Raw genomic sequence first — 23,407 nt, 5'->3', positions numbered from 1 at the left:
ACACAGAGTCAGACACGACTGAAGCAACTTAGCAGCAACAGTTGAGAATAATCCAGGTGAAACTCGACAGCTGCTGGGGCCACAGTGCAATAGTAAAAGCTAGCTGGATTCAAATGCATTCTGAAGGTGGAATCAAAAAAATTTTCTGATGAGCAGGCTATGGAATGAAGGAGAAAGAAAAGAATCTGGAGTGATTCCCAGGGGTCTGGTATGAACCAGTGAATGGAGGAAGTTGCTACCAACCAACATGGAGAAGAATGGTTCTGGGCCAGTCTTTGGAGAAGACTGCAAGTTCAAACTTGACATTTCAGCATGAAAATATCTACTAGAGACCCAAGCGATAATAGTAAGTACATATCTTCCTATATTGGGTTTGGAATTTGGAAGAAAGGTCTTGAAGGAAGATAAAGATACAAAGGTCATGGGAATTTAGACAGTGTTTAGAGCCAAGAGAAGGAATGCAGACAGGGAAGTCTCCTAGGACATGCCAGAGTTATTGCCACACAAAATCCTTAATCACAGAAAACTTTCCTGGGTTGTGACTCATATTTTTAAAGGGCACTGTGTTATTTCTCTCCACAACTGCAAACATAAAAAGCTTCAACAGAAAAGCAAGCAAGCAACCAACCAATAAGTATTTTATCTGGATTTAAATATGACCTCCCATTGCCAAAAGAGCTAAAGCTGTGGTCCTGGTTTGGGTCTTCCTAAAGCTGAGCCTGAGACAATGATCTGGATACAGATAACTTATTTGGGAGGTGATTTACCATATGACCCTGCAATCCCACTCCTGGGCATATACCCTCAAGAAAACATGGTCCAAAAAGATACATGCACCCCGATGTTCATAGCAGCACTGTTTACAATAGCCAAGACATGGAAGCAACCTAAGTGTCCATTAACAAATAAAGATGTGGTACATATATACAATAGAATGTTACTCAGCCATTAAAAATAATGAAATAATGTCGTTTGCAGCAACATAGATGGACCCAGATATTGTCATACTGAGTGAAGTAAGTCAGACAGAGAAATACAAATATTGTATGATATCACTCATAAGCGCAATCTAAACAATGATACAAATGAACTTATTTACAAGACAGAAAACAGAATCACAGACTTAGAAAACAAACTTATGGCTACTTACTTATGGAGGGGAGGGTGGAGGAAGGCATAGAGAATTTGGAACTGACATGTATATACTTGGAGAAGGCAATGGCACCCCACTCCAGTATTCTTGCCTGGAGAATCCCATGGATGAGGAGCCTGGTAGGCTGCAGTCCATGGGGTTGCGAAGAGTCGAACATGACTGAGCGACTTCACTTTCACTTTTCACTTTCACGCACTGGAGAAGGAAATGGCAACCCACTCCAGTGTTCTTGCCTAGAGAATCCCAGGGATGGGGGAGCCCTGTGGGCTGCCGTCTATGGGGGTCGCACAGAGTCGGACACGACTGAAGCGACTTAGCAGCAGCAGCAGCAGCAGCAGCATTTACACACTGCCATATTTAAAATGGATAACCAACAAGGACCAACTGTAGAGCACAGGGAACTCTGCTCAGTATACTGTAATAACCTAAAAGGGAAAATAATTTGAAAAAGAACAGATACATGGATATGTATAACTGAATCACTTTGCTGTACGCATGAAACCAGACACTGTAAATCACCTATACTCCAACAAAAAATAAAAAGTTTTTTAAAACTGATTTTTTTAAAGTCATTATTAAGTTGGATGTCACTGTAGGTACTGTGGGCTCCATCTTTGCAGGAGTGCTCTAAAAAGTGCATATAACGCTCCTCAGATTTGTCTCTGCAAAGGATGGAGGCGGGAGCATTCAGGCAGCAACCACCAATCCCAGTCCCACTGGTTGACAGCTGTTCCCAGAGGACGTCAGCATGCACACACTCTTAGACAAGTGCTGGGCAGACTTAGAGGGCTTCAGCGGAAGCCCTGAGGCAGAAAAGAAACTCTGGACACACTTGGCAGAGAGATCCTGGCAGCACACCCCCTAATTATCATAGTAGCTAATATCTGAGGTACATCAAGGGTATGTGATGCAGGGTTGTAAGGGTGTGTACACGTGTCTGCATACATGCACACACAAAATGGCTTCTAAGTTTCAAACTCAAACAGAATACAATGTGAATGGTGTCCCCTGTATTTGAAGACCATGCTGACCAGAAGCTGGACTGAGAGAGAAAAGCAAGCCTAGGACTGGTAGGCCTCACAGACAACTCTAATTATGTTGTTAAACACGTTCCTAGATGTTTACAAAGTGAATTACTTTGCAGAAGCAGTTTATTCTTGCCTGTGGTTTTTTCCTTTATAATACTGCATCTCAATCCATTTATTAAAGATAATACAATGAATTCCTCCCAGTTTAAACTATCGCTTTTAAAGAGTGGAACCCTCTCCAGTTCGCATTTGATTATGCAGACTGAAGCCGAATCGCACTATGGCAAGATACTCTAATAATCTGGGTTGATCAAACTACCCAAATTGGAGGCTCAACGAGCTTAAATCATCACCAAAGGAAAAAAACCTTAATTTCATGTTAAGGAAAAATAAAAGGCAGAACAGTTTTTCTTTTCACATTTTCCTAAATTCAACCACTGATATTTTTAGTGTATTGTCAAAAGACACATAAGGCATTCTGCAACACTCTAAACTTTTGGGTTTAAATCAGTTATTTGTTTCCTTTTGGTAGGACATACCCAAGGGTTAAGGGGAAAAAAAGAAAAAATATTTCTCCAGCAATTAAAAATGGAGTATATTCTCTGTGAAATTTATTTTTGTGTGTATTAGATGCCAGGATTCCCTGGTACTTCAGCTGGTGAAGAATCCGCCTGCAATACAGGAGACCCTGGTTCAATTCCTGAGTCGGGAAGATCCCCTGGAGAAGGGATAGGCTACCCACTCCAATATTCTGGCCTGGAGAATTCCATGGACAGAGGAGCCTGGCAGGCTATAGCCCATGGGATCACAAAGAGTTGAACACAACTGAGCAACTTTCACTTTCATTAGATGCCATGACCAACTCAATGGACATAAGTTTGAGCAAGCTCCAGGAGATGGTGAAGGACAGGGAAGCCTGGCATGCTGCAGTCCGTGCGGTCGCAAAGAGTTGGAGATGACTGAGAAACTGAACCAACACAACAAAAATGCACATAATTAAATTACCTTATATATATGTATATAAAGTAGGCTTTCTTCTTTCATTCTTTCTTTTACTAGAAAATCTTATTTCTAAATCAGACTTACATACCATCTGCATGTGAGAGAAAGATAGACATTTCTTTCACTGACCCAATTTTGTTGCACATCTTTTTCCTAATTATGGTCCCCTTTACATTCATCTATCTTGTTGTTCATAAATCAAGGTTCTTTCACAGTGATCACAATGTCCTCCACTCCTAGTTTACCAGACAGACTGCTACTTGTTTAGATTCACCGTGTTGAAACAGAGAACATGAGGGAGAATTCAGGAAAACAAGAATCTCAGATGGTCCTATCGCAAAGTCCATTTCTGGTGTCCAAATGTCAATTACCCTGCCCCATTATTGTCTTTACCAACCTATTACCTCGAGACCCATAGGAACACAGAGAATGGTTCATCCAGACCCACTCTGTCTCTGTTCACGTCTCTCTCTCATGCTCCAAGCCCTTATGACTCTCTTTAATTGCCTGTGTTCCTCTGCTGTGTTTCCTGCTAGAGTTTTGGAGATCCATATGCTCCCAAATAAACTGAAAATTCTGTAAAATAAGACTATGGTTTTATATTCTTATTTTCAAACCTAGATTAAAATGACGAAACACCCAGTGTATACTGGGCTATAGAATATCATCATGAGTACAGAAACATCACAGAGAAGCCCATACAATCCATTAAGTAGGATTCTTTCCTCAAGTAGGACTAAAATAATCAAAGTTAAAGTTAAGTTGCTCAGTTGTGTCTGATTCTTTGTGATCCCATGGACTGTAGCCTGCTCAGCTCCTCTGTCCATGGGATTCTGCAGGCCAGACTACTGGAGTGGGTTGCCATTTCCTTCTCCGGGAGATCTCCCCTACCCACAGATCAAATCAGACACTCCTGCATTGCAGGCAGATTCTTTACCAACTGAACCACTAGGGAAGCCAAGTAGGACTAAAATAATAGCTAGCAGGTATTATGCTGACTAAAATAACAGCAGTTAGATACAGGGTTGGAAATTGACATAACTCCAAATAATTCTATATTTCCTGATATAAGGTAATACTACATTGGTTAAATGAGTGTTTCAGTATTCATGGAGAAAAAGAAATTTCTTAGAAGATAAATTATGATATCATTTTATTATTTGTACTCAAAATAATCACAAGATCAACTCACAAATGCCAAACAGTGAAGTGCTGTCATGAGAAACTTCTTTTTAATAACTGCCTTCACTTTACATATGGACTATGAAATCATGAGATGCCATAAGGGGCACAAAGTGTTAAAATGGAGAGAAAGCAAAATTAAAAGTAAGATACTTGATTTCTGAAGCTCAAAAAGAAACTAAAATTAAGAATACAGCTTTTTACCTTTAAGTGTTTCTTGTAGGATGCAAAGCATGATTAAGTAACCTGGTTCCAAAAATATTTCATTAATTTATGTTGAAGTTCTCTATCTAGGACAAGAGAATATATGCGGCTAGTAGAAATCATACTACTATAGATAATAATAATGGGCTTATTGTTCATCTACTGAATGGCACCTTAAGTTTATGATGGTTTAAAATGTTAAGTTCCTAGAGAACAGGAACATGAATTATATACCTCTTTATATACTCAGCACCAAACAGTAATTTACACATACTGGATAGTTAGGAAATAAATGGCAATGATCAAAGTGATCTCTCAAAAGAATAAATTAACTGATCTGTAATACAAATGTTTAGTTGAAAATACATTCAACTCAATAAATCTTCATATTCTCAACTCATTCATGCATAAAAATTTATTCAAAATTATATTTTTCAAGATGCTAGACATAAACTCGGAGAAGTCAATGGCACCCCACTCCAGTACTCTTGCCTGGAAAGTCCCATGGACGGAGGAGCCTGGTGGGCTGCAGTCCATGGGGTCGCGAAGAGTCGGACACGAATGAGCGACTTCACTTTCATTTTTCACTTTCATGCATTGGAGAAGGAAATGGCAACCCACTCCAGTGTTTTTGCCTGGAGAATCCCAGGGTCGGGGAGCCTGGTAGGCTGCCCTCTATTGGGTCGCACAGAGTCAGACACGACTGAAGCGACTTAGCAGCAGCAGCAGCAGCAGACATAAACTAGAAAGATATGTTAAGAATATAAGCTATTACTTATTGACTTTTAGAAATCCACTTGGATGATAACTTGATTCTGAGCAACTTGAAATATTCTCCATGCATACAATCTCAATGATGACGACGTTAGTCCCTCAGTCCTGTCCAACATTTGCGACCCCATGGACTGTAGTACATTAGGCTTCCCTGTCCATTACCAACTCCTGGAGTTTACTCAAACTCATGTTCATTGAGTCAGTGATGCCATACAACCATCTAATCCTCTGTCGTCCCCTTCTCCTCCCGCCTTCAATCTTTCCCAGCATTAGAGTCTTTTCCAAGGAGTCAGTTCTTCGCATCAGGTGGCCAAAGGACTGGAGTTTCAATTCAGCATCAGTCCTTCCAATGCATATTCAGGACTGATTTCCTTTAGGATGGACTAGTTTGATCCCCTTGCTGTTCAAGGAACTCTCAAGAGTCTTCTCCAACACCACAGTTCAAAAGCATCAATTCTTCAGCACTCAGCTTTCTTTATAGTCCAACTCTCACATTCATACATGACTACTAGAAAACCCATAGCTTTGACTAGATGGACTTTTGTTGGCAAAGTAATGTCTCTGCTTTTTAATATGTTGTCTAGGTTGATCATAACTTTTCTTCCAAGAAGCAAGCGTCTTTTAATTTCATGGCTGCAATCACCATCTGCAGTGATTTTGGAGCCCAGAGAAATAAAGTCTGTCACTATTTCCACTGTTTCCCCATCTATTTCCCATGAAGTGATGGGACTGGATGCCATGATCTTCATTTTCTGAATGTTGAGTTTTAAGCCAACTTTTTCCACTCTCCTCTTTCACTTTCATTAAGAAGCTCTTTAGTTCTTCTTCATTTTCTGTCATAAAGGTGGTGTCATCTGCATATCTGAGGTTACTGATATTTCCCTCAGCAATCTTGATTTCAGCTTATGCTTCATCCAGCCCAGCGTTTCTCATGATGGACTCTGCATATAAGCTAAATAAGCATGGTGACTATATACAACCTTTACATATTCCTTTCCTGATTTGGAACCAGTCTGTTGTTCCATGTCCAGTTCTAACTATTGCTTTTCGACCTGCATACAGATTTCTCAGGAGGCAGGTCAGGTGGTCTGGTATTTCTATCTCTTTAAAATTTTCCACAGTTTGATGTGATCCACACAGTCAAAAGCTTTGGCATAGTCATTAAGCAGAAATAGATGTTTTTCTGGAACTCTCTTGCTTTTTCCATGATCCAACGGATGTTGGCAATTTGATCTCTGGTTCCTCTGTCTTTTCTAAAACCAGCTTGAACATCTGGAATTTCACAGTTCACGTACTGTTGAAGCCTGGCTTGGAGAATTTTGAGCATTACTTTACTAGCGTGTGCTGCTGCTGCTGCTGCTAAGTCGCTTCAGTCATGTCCGATTCTGTGCAACCCCATAGACAGCAGCCTACCAGGCTCCCCTGTCCCTGGGATTCTCCAGGCAGGAACACTGGAGTGGGTTGCCATTTCCTTCTCCAATGCATGAAAGTGAAAAGTGAAAGTGAAGTCACTCAGTCGTGTGTGACTCTTCGCGACCCCATGGATTGCAACCTACCAGGCTCCTCCACCATGAGATTTTCCAGGCGAGAGTACTGGAGTGGGGTGCCATTGCCTTCTCCGTACTAGTGTGTGAGATGAGTGCAATTGTGCAGTAGCTCGAGCATTCTTTGGCATTGCCCTTCTTTGGGACTGGAATAAAACTGACCTTTTCCAGTCCTGTGGCCACTGCTGAGTTTTCCAAATTTGTTGGCATATTGAGTGAGGCACTTTCATGCATCATGTTTGAGGACTTGAAATAGCTCAACTGGAATTCCATCACCTCCACTAGCTTTGTTTGTAGTGATGCTTCCTAAGGACCACTTGACTTCACATTCCAAGATGTCTGCTCTAGGTGAGTGATCACAACATCGTGGTTATCTGCATCGTGAAGATCTTTTTTGTATAGTTCTTCTGTGTATTCTTGCCACCCCTTCTTAATATCTTCTGCTTCTGTTAGGTCCATACCATTTCCATCCTTTATTGAGCCCATCTTTGCATGAAATGTTCCTTTGGTATCTCTAATTTTCTTGAAGAGATCTTTAGTCTTTCCCATTCTATTGTTTTCCTTTGTTTCTTTGCACTGGTCACTGAGGAAGCCTTTCCTACCTCTCCTTGCTAAACTTTGGAACTCTTCATTCAAATGGGTATATCTTTCCTTTTTCCTTTGCCTTTCGCTTGTCTTCTTTTCACAGCTATTTGTAAGGCCTCCTTGGACAACCATTTTGCCTTTTTGCATTTCTTTTTCTTGTGGATGTCTTTGGGAAAGCAGAATCCCAATCTGCTTTGCTAAAGCTTAAAAACAAAGATGATACTCAGAACTTTCAGATGAAACAAATACTAACTGAAGACAAACAGCAATTATGAAGCACTTTTAGCTTTGGCAATAGCAGCTTTTCAATTCATTAGATGGGTGATCGCACCCCACTCCAGTACTCTTGCCTGGAAAATCCCATGGTGGAAGAGCCTGGAAGGCTGCAGTCCATGGGGTCTCTAGGAGTTGGACACGAATGAGCAACTTCACTTTCACTTTTCACTTACATGCACTGGAGAAGGAAATGGTAACCCACTCCAGTGTTCTTGCCTGGAGAATCCCAGGGATGGGGGAGCCTGGTGGGCTGCCGTGTATGGGGTCGCACAGAGTTAGACACGACTGAAGCGACTTAGCAGCAGCAGCAGCAACAGCAGCAGCAGATGGGTGATCATATAGGCTGCCTTGAGCAAAAGTACAGAAGATACTAGGAGAAAGTTACAGTAGCACCAAGGAACACTGGTGAGTCTAAAATATTCACCTATAAACATGGGCCCATTTAGAGAAATTGTGACAATTGGTAAACACTGTGTTAACCTATCTGCTTACTTAATTCTTTTACACTGACATCGGAACAACATAAAACTGTGGACATTTTTGTTTATATCAGTAAAATTTTATACTTACATAAACTAGTAAAAATATAACTTCAGATGGGTAAGTAAACCATAGTACATTTACTCAATGGAATTCTATGTAACAAACTGTGTTCAAGAAAACTGTATATACTATTTCAAATGCATATAATATACCAAGTTTTTAAAAGATCATATATAGAGAGACATTTGTATAAAAACTATAAACTTAAAGAATTAACAATAGATTTTCAAACAATGTTTTAAATTCTACTTTTCTATACATTCCAAAGTTTCTTTTTACTGTGTGTACAATACTGGTAATAAACATAAATATTTAAAACGAGGACCCTCTGGATAGCAATGAGCAACAAAGAGGATTTTTGCTCCAAATCCCAAAGAACTAATTAGCCCGCCAATGCTACAATTACTGAAAACTTTTAGACTTCTGAAATTCTGAAGGTGTTCTATTTTCGTAGCTTTTAATTTTGATATATTTCAAAATGTACCCCAGGGCTTTCCTTGTAGTTAAGACAGTAAAGCATCTGCCTGCAATGCAGGAGATCCGACTTTGATCCCTGGGTTGGGAAGATCCCCTTGAGAAGGCAACTGCTACCCACTCCGGTATTTTTGCCTGGAGAATTCCATGGATAGAGGAGCCAGGCAGGCTACAGTCCATGGGGTCACAAAGAGTCAGACACGACTGAGTGACTAACACACACAAAATGTACCCCAGAAAGTTTTCTTCCTATAGAAGAAAAGCACTTAGTTTCTGATTTAGAAAAGAATGAGGCATGAGTTCAAGGGGGGAGGGTAGATTGAAGCAACAGTTAAAAATTTCAGGTTTTCACAGTATAAACACTAAATAGAAATGTCACTAAGGTTCTGCTGATTAGGACTCTTAAGGGCCAGTAGTATAAAACTGTGTTTTCTCAAGAACAAAAACACAACTTTCGGACATTTGAATATCTGGATAGAAATCATGCCTACCCACAAAGTCCTGTTAAACCTTAAAGCTCTTACCTTTGACCTTAGTTTACCAATACTGGGGAGCTCCCCTAGGTTGGGAAGATCCCCTCAGGGAAGGGAATGGCTACCCACTCCAGTATTCTTGCCTGGAGAAGTCCATGGATAGAGGAGCTTGGCGGCCTTCAGTCCATGGGGTCGCAAAGAGCTAGACATGACTGAGCAACTAACACTTTGAATTGTTTCTCTAATACTGGACAGTGAGTGTATGCTATTCAAGATGGCCCTCATTTGTTGCTTGTGGGTACTGCAATATGTTTTGGGAAGATGTGGGTCTATCCTAAAAACTTAGATACCTTACTTTTTTACTCATTGCTTTTGTCCAGTTCTAAACAATATCTGGCACAGGGTCAGTGTCCAGTAATTTTTTGACAGATGGATTTTCAGACACTTAAACAAATCAACAAATGAGTTGATCAGACCTCACTTCTCAGAGGTGTTATGGTCCTCAGAGCTAGGAACTGGTCATAGCAGAAGATTATAGCTGGGACCTTTACAAGACTAGCTGCATGTGCTGTATGTCACAGACCCCTTCTTCTTTCCATTCCACAGGCACGAGTTAAAAAGATGAGTCACAGATAATGAACAGAACCCAGCTGGTAGTAACAAAGAATCAAGCCAGACATTAAGGGTTCAGCATTAGCTCTCCTACAAATAATGCTCATCTGAAATCATTATTAGGGTAAACATCTTCCTTTCCATACACATATTTGATTTTTCATTAGAACTGGAGGGAACATATTCATCAATCAATGTTTAGAGATAACATGCTGCCATGAGCTTACATGGGAAGATATATTTGTTGTTCGTTATTTCATATGTTTAGGATGATGAAGTAATCTGCCTCTAGTCTCCAGCCTGATAAAATCACATCCAAAAATTAAGTGGAAATAGGTACATGCACATGAGTAGCAAATTCAGAAGTTGTCTGTGTATATTTGGTTCAATATTTATAACATTCACAAGGAGAGAACAGTTGCCCAACCGTGGTGATGCTTACACTGCTATCCATAAAGATTGCTACTGTTGGGACATGAATACATATTTGCATATCCTAAAATCAGGATTAGGTACTATATCTTCATGTACTTATATCAAGAATGGCTAGCTATAACAATAAGCTCAAAATGAAGCCCAGTGCAAAAATTTAACTTATTATTTCTCACTATGAATATAGTCAATCTTTCCCTATAAGGTTACATATATATCTTATATCCACTTTTCTAGTGTCTTCTGGATTTTTATTTCTTGTAAGTGACTTTAGTGATCTTTTTCTTTGGATAAAAACACCACCTTAGATAGATCTTGGAATAATTCTGATCTGAATTATAAAATTATTAAACATGAGTGGATTATTTTGCCTCTAGACAATTTATTCATTCAATCTCCAGAACACCTAATACATAATAAAAAGATTAAATTCTCCATATTCATTTTAATATAATAATCACTATAATCAGAGGATATCATGTTAGCTCAATTATTCCTCATAACTGCCAAGAATAGACTTCACTATTCCTGATATATGTACGAATAAGAGGAGAATCTCAGAATATATGAGAAACTTCCCAAGTCTCTTGTGAGTAAATAGAGATAAAAGTCAAATCCATCTGCCTGACTCAAAGGGCATCCTCATACAAAGATCCCACTAGATTATGAATTGCCTAAATCGGCAATTATTTGGAATTGTGAACAGGTTCCTCTAGAAAGAACACCATGGGGTACTACGAATACTGGAATAAATGCTCAATGGGAAACACACAAAGTGTGCATGCATGCTCATTCAGTCGTGTCTGACTCTGTGTGATCACAAGGACTGGTGCCCGTCAGGCTCCTCTGTCCATGAATTTTCCAGGCAAGAATACTGGAGTGGGTTGCCGCTTCCTACTGCAGGGAATCTTCCCAATCCGGGGATTGAACCTGTGTCTCCTGCACTGGCAGGCGGATTCTTTACCACTGAGGCCCTTGAGAAACCTGTTTACTAAGTGTACTAGCTTTCTATAACTGCTATAACAAATCAGCAAAAACTTGGTATCTTAAAACAACAAATTTACATTGCCTCTCATATGAAATATACAGTTGACCCTTGAACAACACAGGTTTGAACTGTGCAGGTTCACTTACATGTGGACTTTTCCACACGGAAACTCTGGAAAATGCCCTATAGTGCTGCATGATCAATAGTTGGCTAAATCCATGTGTGAGAAGGAGGGCTGACTGTAAAATTATACATGGATTTTTCAGCTTCACAGGGGCCAGTGCCCCTAACTCTTTGTGGTTAAAGAGTCACCTATAGTTATATTAATGCTTTTATTTCTGTAGCTTGGAAGTCTGATATGGATCTCACAGGGCTATATAATCGATGGGTGAGCAGGGCTACATTTTCTTCTGGAGGGTCCAGGAGACATTCCATTTCCTTGGCTCTTCCAGCTTCCTGAAGCCACCTCCATTCCTTGGCTTGCAGACCCCTTTCTTCCGTCGTCAACAATGGCAATGTATCATTCCTCTGCTACTTTCTGTGTTCTCACATCTCTTTCTGACCATACCTGGGAATGGTTCTCTGCTTTTCAGGACTCATGTGATTAGACTGGATCTACCTGGATAATCTCCCCATCTCAATATCTGCAATTTAATCACATCTAAAAAGTCCCTTTTTTTGCCATGTGAAGCAGCATTTTCACATATTGTGAAAGCTTGAACATGCACATCTTTGGAGGTTTGGGGATTGCTATTCTACTCACAACAATAAGCTAATGCATGAATGACTGACCCGAGGTGTTTTTTTTTCTAACTTGAGGGTAGCTGATTGTTAACATAAGTGAATTTCCATTAGCAGTCTAAAAATGTAAAATCATATAAACAAAAATAGTAAAATATATTAAGACATGTAATAAAAATTTTAGCTAGTAGGGGAGAAGGAAGTTTTCTGGAGGACTGAGTATTGTATCTCTTAGCAGGGCCCATTTTAAGGATAAAAACTGAAAAATATCTGGGACATGAAAATATGTTACTCTGCTGGGAAGTAAAGCAGATACCAACTGGAAGGGATGAAAATGGGCAAAATGTCTGAGGAAAGGGGTAAGCAGAATAAACCCAAGCTTTCAAATAATAATCATAAACAGAATAATATTTTGAGCATTTAATATGTGTCAACTGCTATCATCAGAATTTTACATTCATTACATCATTTAATTCCTTATTTAATCTATAAAGCAGATAGCACTATCACAAGTTTATATATGGCATAAGTGAAGTTTAGGCTACTTAAATAATTAAGCACAGTACAAATAAGTAATAGAACTAGGATTCACACCTAAATTAGACTTATCCCAAAGACCATGCTCTTAATTACTGTATTAAACTATGAAATTCAGCTCTGAAATGAGGGAAATCCAACATGGTATGCTCTAATAATTGAGAAGAATCAAAGACCAACAAGGTAAATGTGATAGTTAATAGTCTAAGAAGATTGGTGGCACTGGAACTCTCCCACTAACAAATAACCTTATCTGCCAGACATTTAGTGACTAGATTTTAACCCCTATAAAGAGGATTGATTCATGAAAGAAGATATTAAAAACTGAAAATTCGGCAAATGACTAACAAAAGCATAAGCCAAGGCAGTTAGAGAATTTTGCTACTCCAACTGGAGTAAAGTGATTAGAACCAGATCACAAGGCTTAAGTAAGACCAACAGCAAAAGTAACGATGCTGATTGTGAGAATACGATGTTCAGGCTCTCTTCAACTGTTTCAAGTTTGGGACTGGACTAGAGACTGCTGCTGGACTTAGTCTGCAAAGAGCCAAATACCTCCAGCTTCCCCAGTCATGAAACAGAAGATAGACAGAGAGTGTGAGACCCAAGTGCAGCAAAAAGGTTCACACCCCACAGACAGCTTAGCCTTGCTTAGCTGAGAGCTCAGCATCTCTATATTGTACCTGCTTTCAAAGAGTTTCCCATGTTTTTTCTTCCAAGACTATGTATTTTTAAAATCTCTGATTTTGGGGAGTCAACAGCCATCAGCCACCAGCATCTGCAAAAAAGGGGCTGTCACTTTCAGATGTGGGTCATTTGTAAGTTGGGTTTATCTGGAAATGCATGTGAGCTGAAGTCAATCCGAAAGGCAAGAGAAGTTAAAACTGAGAGGCTGGTAATGTGTCCACAAGAAAGAGAAATGAGATTGTACTGAAGACAGTTCATACTGTGACAGATGGATTTCAGGAAGATGAGCTTGTCATAAGCTTGTATCTCATCAACCTGGAAGTGAACAGCCTGGATTTGAAGAGACAGTTACACATCAGTATTTGTCGATTCTGAAATCCTGCTACTATCCAGATGTCAGACCATATTAGCTCTCCTATGACCACCAATCTAAACAGAGATGCTAGGAACACAGTCTCTGGGCTGTCAGCACAGTTTTAAATCAAGTCATCTGAACATATCTTTGTTGGTCTTTACAAGCCCTTTGTTTACTGTGGCCCTACGTCTAAATGAAGATTTTTAAATCACTTCATATTTTAACAGGATTTTTAACAGCCGCACTGACATTTTCTCACAGATCAAAAACCACATCTTAGTTCCGCTCTCTAAATGGGATACAAGACTATAGGTGGGAATTTCAGATCTTTTCCCTAGATTCACAGCTATAAATTAAATAAATTTATCTTTCAGGGGCATCTCTGTTTCCTACATCCCATTTCCCCCTAGCAACTGATTTCCTCCTGTTACCTTTAATTTCTAAATCTCCTTCCTATTGCCCTTCTCAGTGGAGCACTGGTTGTTACAGATTTTTGCTGTGCCATCTTCCTTCTGATCCATGTAGAATTCATTTTCCAAGAATTATAGATTTTAAAATTGGTTATCCAAATAACCAACTCAATGGACATGAGTTTGAGTGAACTCTGGGAGTTGGTGATGGACAGGGAGGCCTGGTGTGCAGTGATTCATGGGGTCGCAAAGAGTCGGACACAACTGAGCGACTGAACTGAACTTGAACTGAACTATCCAAATATAAAGAGACAAAGTACTAAATACCAAGGATACTTAAGGATTCTCTATTTACATGTATCACTGATGTGTGTTTTTACATGTCTGTATATTTGTTTGTTTGCTTATTCACTTATTTAACTACATCTATGAACATCTAAAATTCCATGGACAGAGGAGCTGGTGGGCTACAATCCATGGGGTTGCAAAGAGTCAGACAAGACTGAACAACTGAGCATGCACGCTTATTATATGCCAAGTACTTATTAAGAACCCTTATTATATGTCATGTACTGTGCTAGCTGTTTTACATACATTATCTCATTTTGAGGGTCTTCAATATCTTCTTTACCTTTGGCCCAAGGGATTCATCTGGTCATTCCTTACTTCATTGTAACCTCCTTAAGACTATATGAAAACTAACCATACGAACTGCTTGGATGTTATAATTAAAAACTTAACATATTAAAATGAAGAGATGTAGTAGAATTATAATAAAAAATCAAAAATATTTTTTAAAAGTTTGGATAGTCCTTGGTAGATACCTTAGTGAGTTATAACTTGCATTCCTTGGGCCAAGGAATGAATAATGTTAGATTTTCATGCAACTTGATGGCAAGGTCATCAGGAAAGATATTTTTGGTCAAAGAGCACTTTACTGACCTCAAATTATAACTTGTAGATATCTTTTTGTTCTATCATTGAGGCAGGCCAGTTCTAGTTAAATATGTGCTGAGGTCAAAGCTGAATCACAGCTATACCCAAATATAGCTCATCTTTCTGAAAACTGTGGCCTCTTTTCCTGGCTGTTGTGTGTACAACATTGGAGTTATTTAGGCTTATGAAGAGAGGCAGCCTCCTCTTAGAGTAGGTCAGTAAAAAACACTGGCTTTTAAAATAAGGAAGAAAGTAGGAGTGTGCAAATTAAATAAAGATAAGTTGTTAAAGGTTAACTAGTTTCTCCTGGTGGTGTTATAAGCAAATGGCACAGTCATTTCTCTAGTTCTACAATATTTAGATATTTTATTTCAGTCACATAGTGGGAGCTGAGAACAAATGTGGGTAAACCAGATACAAAATACCTTCACAGAACATAAGCTAAAACCTATTCCTTTAATCCTTCAGTGTTGAATCATATGTTCTGCCTGGATCATAAATGTGAAGAATGCCAAAATATCTGGGCTATTGCCATGGTCTTATACACACAAACACACACACGTGCACACACACACAAGGAAAAGCACATACATGCTGAAAATATATTATCATCACTGTTATTGTATTAGTTTTCTATTGTTGTGTAATGACTTACTGGAAATCTACAGCTGAGAATACCTATTCGATCACTTACCAGTTTCCATTGATCAGAAGTCTGACCCAGTGAAGCTGGGCTCTCTGCTTGGGGTCTCACTAGACTGAAATCAAGGTTTGGGCCAGGCTATATTCTCATGTGTAGCTCCAGGTCCTCTTTTCAAAAGTATCCAGGCTGTTGGAAGAATTTACAGATCCTTGCATTTATAGAACTGATGTCCTTGTATTCTTGCTGGCTGCCTGAGCTCTTAGCAGTCACCCTAGGGTGCTAGCCACATGGTCCTCTCACAAGCCAGTTTACTTCTCCAAAGCTGGCACTAGACTCTCTCTCTAGTCTGCTCCTATGGGAAGGAGTCTTATTTAATGCAATGTAGACACCTGAGCCGGAGAAGGCAATGGCACCCCACTCCAGTATTCTTGCCTGGAAATTCCATGGGTGGAGGAGCCTGATAGGCTGCAGTCCATGGGGTCACTAAGAGTCAGATACAACTGAGCAACTTCACTTTCACTTTTCACTTTCATGCACTGGATAAGGAAATGGCAACCCACTCCAGTGTTCTTGCCTGGAGAATCTCAGGGACAGTAGAGCCTGGTGGGCTGCTGTCTATGGGGTCACACAGGGTTGGACACAACTGAAGCGACTTAGCAGCAGCAGCAGCAGCAGACACTTGAGCAACTGTACAATGACTTTTACTACATAACACTGCCTAGCAAGGGGGTAAGTCCATTTTATATTCACAGGTGCCACCCACACTTAAGGGGAGGGGATTGTACAACACGTGTGGGAACAGAATTTTGGAAGCCATCTTAGAATTATGCCTACAGCAACACAGGCTGAACCATGTGAATCATATGAATTAGGAGAGAGCAAAATGTTACTCACTTCCAGAACCTAGAAGTTTAGTGGAAGCTGTTTCAAGATGAAGAACAATACTTTCCAAGAGAAAAACCAAGAAAAAAAAATCTATAAACATCTGCCAAGTTTCAGAGAGGAAGACACTCAGGTTTGAATCTCATGTATCCTTTGAACTATGCCCAGTAGAGATACAAATTCCTATTCAGACCAATAATGAGGTTGACAAAGATTTATGGATGACTATCTAAACTATTCCTGTACCTCGGTTCTAGTAACTCCAAACCCTAACTTCCCATAAAACCACCTCATTTTTCCATACACTCTTTGTTAATTATTATATCCAATAGCTGGCTACATGCCGATGTAAAAAAAAAAATCAATATTCAAATAGCAACTTTGACATCTTCTAGAGTAAGATGAAAACAACCAGGTTAGCAAATTTTGATTCTAAAGTACCTGCATACCTCAAAGATATTATGAGTTTGGTTCTAGACCACTGCAACACAGTAAAATCACAACAAAGTGGATTGTATCAATCTTTTTGGTTTCCCAGTACATATAAAAGTCATGTTTAGACCACTTTGCAGTCTATTAAGTGTACAATAGCATTTTGCCTACAAATACACCCTTTAATTAAAAAGAAATGCTTTATTGCTTAAAAAGTGCTAACCATCATCTGACAACATAGGGTTGCCACAAATCTTAATTGGTAAGAAAAAAAAAAAAAAGCACAGTATCCTAGATGTGTGATACAGCAAAGCACAATAAAATGAGGTCTGCCTGTATAAGCCCTGTATCATCACCTCCCCCTGAATGCAGGTGGACCTGTAAATATGATGGGATAGTCTTTCCTTTGATTAAGTTTACATTACATGGCAGAGAGACAGGATAACACTCCCAGGACTTATAGAATGATTACACTGTATGAGACTCCATATGAACAGGACTAGGAACTGGGGAGGTTTTCTTAGTAGCTTTGAAAAGTAAGGGCCACATGACTTGACCTTGAGGAGGCTTCTAGAAGCTAAGAGTAAACCCAGACTGGCATTTAGCAATGAAATAGGGACCTCACACACACAGGTGCTAGGAACCGAATTCTGTCAGTGAACTGAATGAACCTGGAAGAAGTCTCTGAGCCTCAGATCAGATCACATTACAGGTGACACCTTGATTTTGGCTCAGTGATTCCCTGGGCAGAGGAACCACTTAACCCCTGAATGAAAAGCTACCCAATTAAAACTGTGTGATAATAAGATTGTGTTGCCTTAAGTTATTAACTCTGTGGTAATTCTTCAAGTGGCACAGAGACCTAACATATAAACAAATTGATAAATAAATTAAGCAAACTAGCAAAATTAGTTTTAGGAACTTTCTGCAGCAACAGCTCACAATAACTGAATTCTAACTGGTCTCACCGAGCAGCAACAGTGTTTTCAGGCATTTAAAATGTACTGAAGATATACCTAAAACAAACACATTTTTGGTGATATGCCAGAGGATTAGAGATGACAAACTAAAGCAAAAACTCCTTAAGTGATGAAAGAAGGCCAAACAAGTGGGAATTTAATCATCTAACTTCAACAAGGTTAAAAGAAAATTTGAGTAATTAATAATGACAGATACTATGTGTATGTACATATATGAACAGGACCAAAGGGCACTTACTCTGAAAGTTGTTGAATGAGAAGTCTCGAGGATGATAGAATCCTGCTTTGCAAATACACTGATAAGCTCCAAGCACGAATCCTAGGCCTTTAATCGGCATACACTATGAAGAAGAAAAGACAGCAGTACCGTTGATCATAGGTTATTTAACTGTATAAAGACCCACAGATATCCATCATTGCAAATGGTAACAGAATGATCACATTTTCCTGAAGTAAAATCTCACTTTTGAACTTTTATTTTAGGTTTGTTTGCCAACAGGCATTTTTTTAGAAGTAGCAAACTGAGTTTTCTTTCTAAATATATGCCATTACAGCTGCAGTTGCCATATATCTTTAACTCATTCGGTTGCCAGAGGAAGTAATTATACACATAATTTTTTTAAATACCTCACATCTCATCTTACTGTTTTAAGAGATATTTCCTAAGCCTGTAAGAATATTTTTTAAGTGATTCCATGCCACATATTTCTACCAACGCAAAGGTAGGTAGATGGACAGACAGATACACAGAATTTAAGATGTGGAAGCTGCCTTTATGAATTAAATATTCATCAAACTTCTTCCTTGGGAAAAAAAGTACAAACTGACGGACTAACAAATCAATAAACTTTAAAGTGCAATTTAGAAGAGGAAAAAAAGATAAATTAATAATCTGAAGCACTCTTTACCTAAAATCTATTTCACAGACAAACGTTCAGTGTGTACTAAACATGACAAAAAACAATGATTGGCTTTCCAAATATGTCACAGCAGGGGACATAACGGATATCTCCCAAAAGCTTAATATTGGCTTCTTTCAAAGATATCACTGAACCCTACCAAAATTCAGTTTAATACATCTCACTTATGCTACATTCAAGTACATAAGGAGGGAACAGCTTCTATTAAAATACAATTTACCAGTAAAACAGGTGTTTCTAGAATTTTATCAACACTGAAATTTCTTCTCTGGTATCTCTCTACCTATATCCCAACCCTTTGCCTTCCTGCCAATTATAATCTATTAGAGGAGCTCAGAATTTAGTAAATTTTAAAATTATAAAGTGTGCCTCTAATACAGAGGTCCTTGAGAGAAAATTTCAAATTATCAAAATAATAATCCCTCAGTCTAAGCTCTAATAGTAACAAAATCAATATTGCATATCTTGAAAACTCTTAACGAACAGTCAGTAAGGTAGCAAGAGCTAATATATGCTCTAAATTCACAGGTTATAGTAAGAAAAATCTTTGGGAAAGCAGCTTTCTAAAATAACTTGACTGTTTTATCTCATTATTACCCTTTCTTTTTCACCCAACACATACTTAGATCCAATTATAGCTTAAAACTGAAAACACAGTTCTTAACCCAGAGCAAAATACAAGGACAGGTAAGCACCAGTCAATTCAACTGTTTCAGCAAGTATTTATGAAAGAACTATCCTGTGTGTAGAGGATTCCTCCAGGACCTAAGTGAAATAATACATCTTACTTATAAAGATCCAGTGATAGAGCAGATCAGACCCTAGTTTTGAATTTTATCATAACATTTACTTAGGAGAAGTACAGTAGAAGAAGAGAATCTATTATTTGTGGTCAGCCAGAAAATATTTATTTGAATTCTGACTTACTAGTTATGTGAATTGGGAGCTGTTCTCTTAATTTCTCTGAGCCTTATTTTTTTAACTTGTAAGAACAATCATTGAGTCAAATTCAGGTACAGTTTTAAGAAGGCAGAACTACCAAGATGTCTTAATAGCTGAAATATGGGGAAAGAGGAAGAGAAAAATGAATGACTCCCAGGTTTTTGTCTTGAGCAACCTGAAGAATGGAGCTGTCATCAAGGAGCTAGGAAAGGCTACAGGTAAGAGAGCACAAAGCTCACTTTTGCAAATGTCAAGTGTGAAATGTCTACTTGAAATTTAATTCTCCATATCAAATAAGCAGTCTGATGAAGTAGTATGGCGTTTAAGAGAGATGTCTGGGCTGTATAATTTATGATCATTTGCATAAAGATGATAGACAAAGCCATGAGGTCCTATGGGCAGTGAAGGAAATAGATTCAAAGTAATGAGACTCAGGACATTCTAAGGTTACAATGTTAGGCAGAAAGGAAAAAGCAAAGGACACCAAGAAAACCAGTTTGGTGAGGTATCATTATTTAGCTAAGTAGATTGTGAAACTAAGTGTGTAACTAACATGGAATTTATGAGTTACATTTATTAAACATTCATCCAACCAAGATATATCCAGGTAAACAAAGCCTTAGACACCAAGAATATAGTGGTGCATATATATATTCTTTGCCAACAAAGGTCTGTATAGTCAAAGCTATGGTTTTTCCAGTATTCATGTATGGGTGTGAGAGTTGGACCATAAAGAAGGCTGAGTGCTGAAAAATTGATGCTTTTGAACTGTGGTTTTGGAGAAGACTTTTGAGAGTCCCTTGGACTGCAAGGAGGTCAAACCCATCAATCCTAAAGGAAATCAACCTTGAATATTCATTGAAAGGACTGATGCTGAAGCTGAAGCTCCAATACTTGGGCCACCTGATGCGAAGAGCCGACTCATTGGAAAAGACTCTGATGCTGGGAAAGATTGAGGGCAGGAGGAGAAGCGGGCAACAGAGGACAAGATGATTGGATGGCATCACCAACTCAGTGGACCTGAATTTAAGCAAACTCCAGGAGTTGGTGAAAGACAGGGAAGCCTGGCATGCTACAGTCCATGGGGTTGCAAAGAGCAGGGAACAATTGAGCAACTGAAAAACAACAAAATAACCAAATATATTTAGTGTACTTTAAATGCACTTTAAATAACCAAGGAGGTAAAAAATCTATAAACTGAAAAATACCGCTGAAAGAAACAGAAAAAGACAAAAAAAAAAAAAAAAAAGGAAATGATATCCAGCGGAAAGGGGGTCTAAGATGGTGGCACACACTTACTACCAGCAAGGACACTTAATCAATAATCAAAAACCTCCCCACAAGCAAAAGTATAGGACAAGACAGCTTCATTGGTGAATTCTACCAAAGTTTTAAAGAAGATCTAATAAGCTATGCAAAAAACTGGAGAGAAAGGAACACTCCCAAACTCATTTTATGAGGCCAGAATTACACTGATACCAAAACCAGACAAGGATAATACAACAAAAGAAAATATAGGCCAATATCTCTCATGAATACATATCCAAAAATTCTCAAAAAAATATTAGCAAATGAAATTCAATAATACATTAAAAGGATCACACGTCATGATCAGTGGAATTGATTCCACAAATGCAAGAGTGATTCAACATCGGCAAATCAATCAGCATGAGTCACATTAACAAAAAAAATACAATCATATGATCATCTCAATAAATGCAGAAAATGCATTTGACAAACTTCAACATCCACTTATGATAAAAAAGGACTCAACAAAATAGGTGTGGAAGGAATATATCTCAACATAATTAAGGTCACATATGACAAACAACAAATACACAGCTAATATCACACTCAATGGTGAATAGGAAAATTTCCTTTCAGATCATGAACAAGGCAGGATATCCACTCTCCCCACTTTAATCAACATAGTATTAGAATTTCTAGCCACAGCAATTAGCTGAGAAAAATAAATAAGATGCATCAAAATTGTAAGGGAAATTATAAAACTATCTGCAGATAACATGATACTATACCACAAAACTATAGTAGTCAAAATAGTATGGTATTGACATAAAAACAGACACAAAAATCAATGAAACAAAATAGAAAGCACAGACATAAACCCACACATGTTTTGGTCAACTAATTTATGACAAAGAAATCAGAAGATACAATGAGTACAGGATAGTCTCTTCAATAAATGGTATCAGGAAAGCTAGACTGCTACCACACAAAAGAATGAAACTAGACCACTATCCTACACCACTTACAAAAATTAATTCAAAATGGTTTAAAGAATTGAATGTAATAGCTGAAATCAGAAACTCCTAAACAAAACATATGCGGCAATCTCCTGGACCTCTATAACATTTTTGTGGCTCTGACTCCAAAAGCAAGGAAAACAAAAGTAAAAATAAACAAATGAATCTACATCAAATTAAAAGGTTTCTGTACAGAAAAGGAAACTCATCAAAATTAAAACGCAACCTACTAAATGGGAGATGATGTCTATAAATCATATATCCAGTGAGGGATTGATATAGAGCACTCAATAACAACAAAAAAAAAATTGCCATATGACTCAATAATCCCACTTCTGGGTATATATCTAAAAGACTGAAAGCAGAGTCTTGAAAAGATATTCAAACACCTATGTTCACTGGAGCACTATTCACAGCTGGCAGGAGGTGGAAGCAACCCAAATGTTCATTAATGGATAAGTAAATAAAATGTGGGTATACAGGCAATGGAATTATTATTTAGTCTTTAAAATAAAGAAAATCCTGTCACGTGCTACAACATGAATGAAACTTGAGTACTTTATTCCAGTCACAGAAAACACAAATACTATATGCTTCTATGTGGTATCTAAAGTAATTAAATTAACAGAAAAATAAAGTGGAATGGTGGTTTCCAGGGACTAAAGGAAGAGAAAAACGAGAAGCTGCTGAATGGGCATTGCAGGTGGATTCTTTACCATCTGAGCCTCCAGGGAAGCCCAGGAATACTGGGGTGGGTAGTCTATCCCTTCTCTAGTAGATCTGCCAGATTCAGGAATCAAACTGGGGTCTCCTGCACTGCAGGCAGATTCTTTACCAGCTGAGATACCAGGGAAGCCCCTATGTATTTTTACCACAATTAAGAAAATGTTTTTTAAGAGTTTAGAGCAAGTCTTCTCTCCCTCAACAAGTACATAAAGACTGCAGGGCATACTACAACACATAATTGCAATCCATCTATGGAGAAAGAAATGGAAACCCACTCCAGTATTCTTGCCTGGAGAATCCCATGGACAGAAGAGCCTTGCAGGCCTCAGTCCACAGTGTTTCAAAAGAGTTGGACACAACTTAGTGACCAAACAAACAATATAATTCACCTAAACACCTGGTTAAACATAACTGCAGAGCAAAACCCAGCCAGCTTGACAGTCATGAAGATTTTGTATGGAGGTACCAACGAGCAGGGAAATGGCTAAAATGAAGGCTAAAATTAGATATATACAGGGGAAGTATTGTTTGGCATTTAATGGAAACAATGCTTGTGCCTAAGGATCACATTTACATATCATTCTGAAGATTAATTTGGACTGAAAGAAGGAGGCAAAAATGCAAATACAATAAAATTTAGATAATTCAGAATCCTCTAGAAATCTTTAAATACCTTTTAATT

The 23,407-nt window shown here is 38.5% G+C and overlaps 1 protein-coding gene across 2 annotated transcripts in view; it reads right to left on the bottom strand.

Annotated features, from left to right (window-relative positions):
* GPR158 (G protein-coupled receptor 158) overlaps positions 1-23,407 on the bottom strand; it is a 303,778-nt gene that overhangs the window by 138,881 nt on the left and 141,490 nt on the right. For both annotated transcript variants that reach the window (XM_004014228.6, XM_042230540.2), the window contains exon 3: positions 18,112-18,214. In XM_004014228.6, coding sequence (XP_004014277.2) covers positions 18,112-18,214 — 103 coding nt within the window. The remainder of the gene's footprint in view (positions 1-18,111; positions 18,215-23,407) is intronic.

The sequence above is a fragment of the Ovis aries genome, chromosome 13 (assembly GCF_016772045.2).
Source record: "Ovis aries strain OAR_USU_Benz2616 breed Rambouillet chromosome 13, ARS-UI_Ramb_v3.0, whole genome shotgun sequence".
NCBI lineage: Eukaryota > Metazoa > Chordata > Mammalia > Artiodactyla > Bovidae > Ovis > Ovis aries.
Note: the sequence above shows the minus strand (reverse complement) of the source record. Positions and strands in the feature narration are given on the sequence as shown.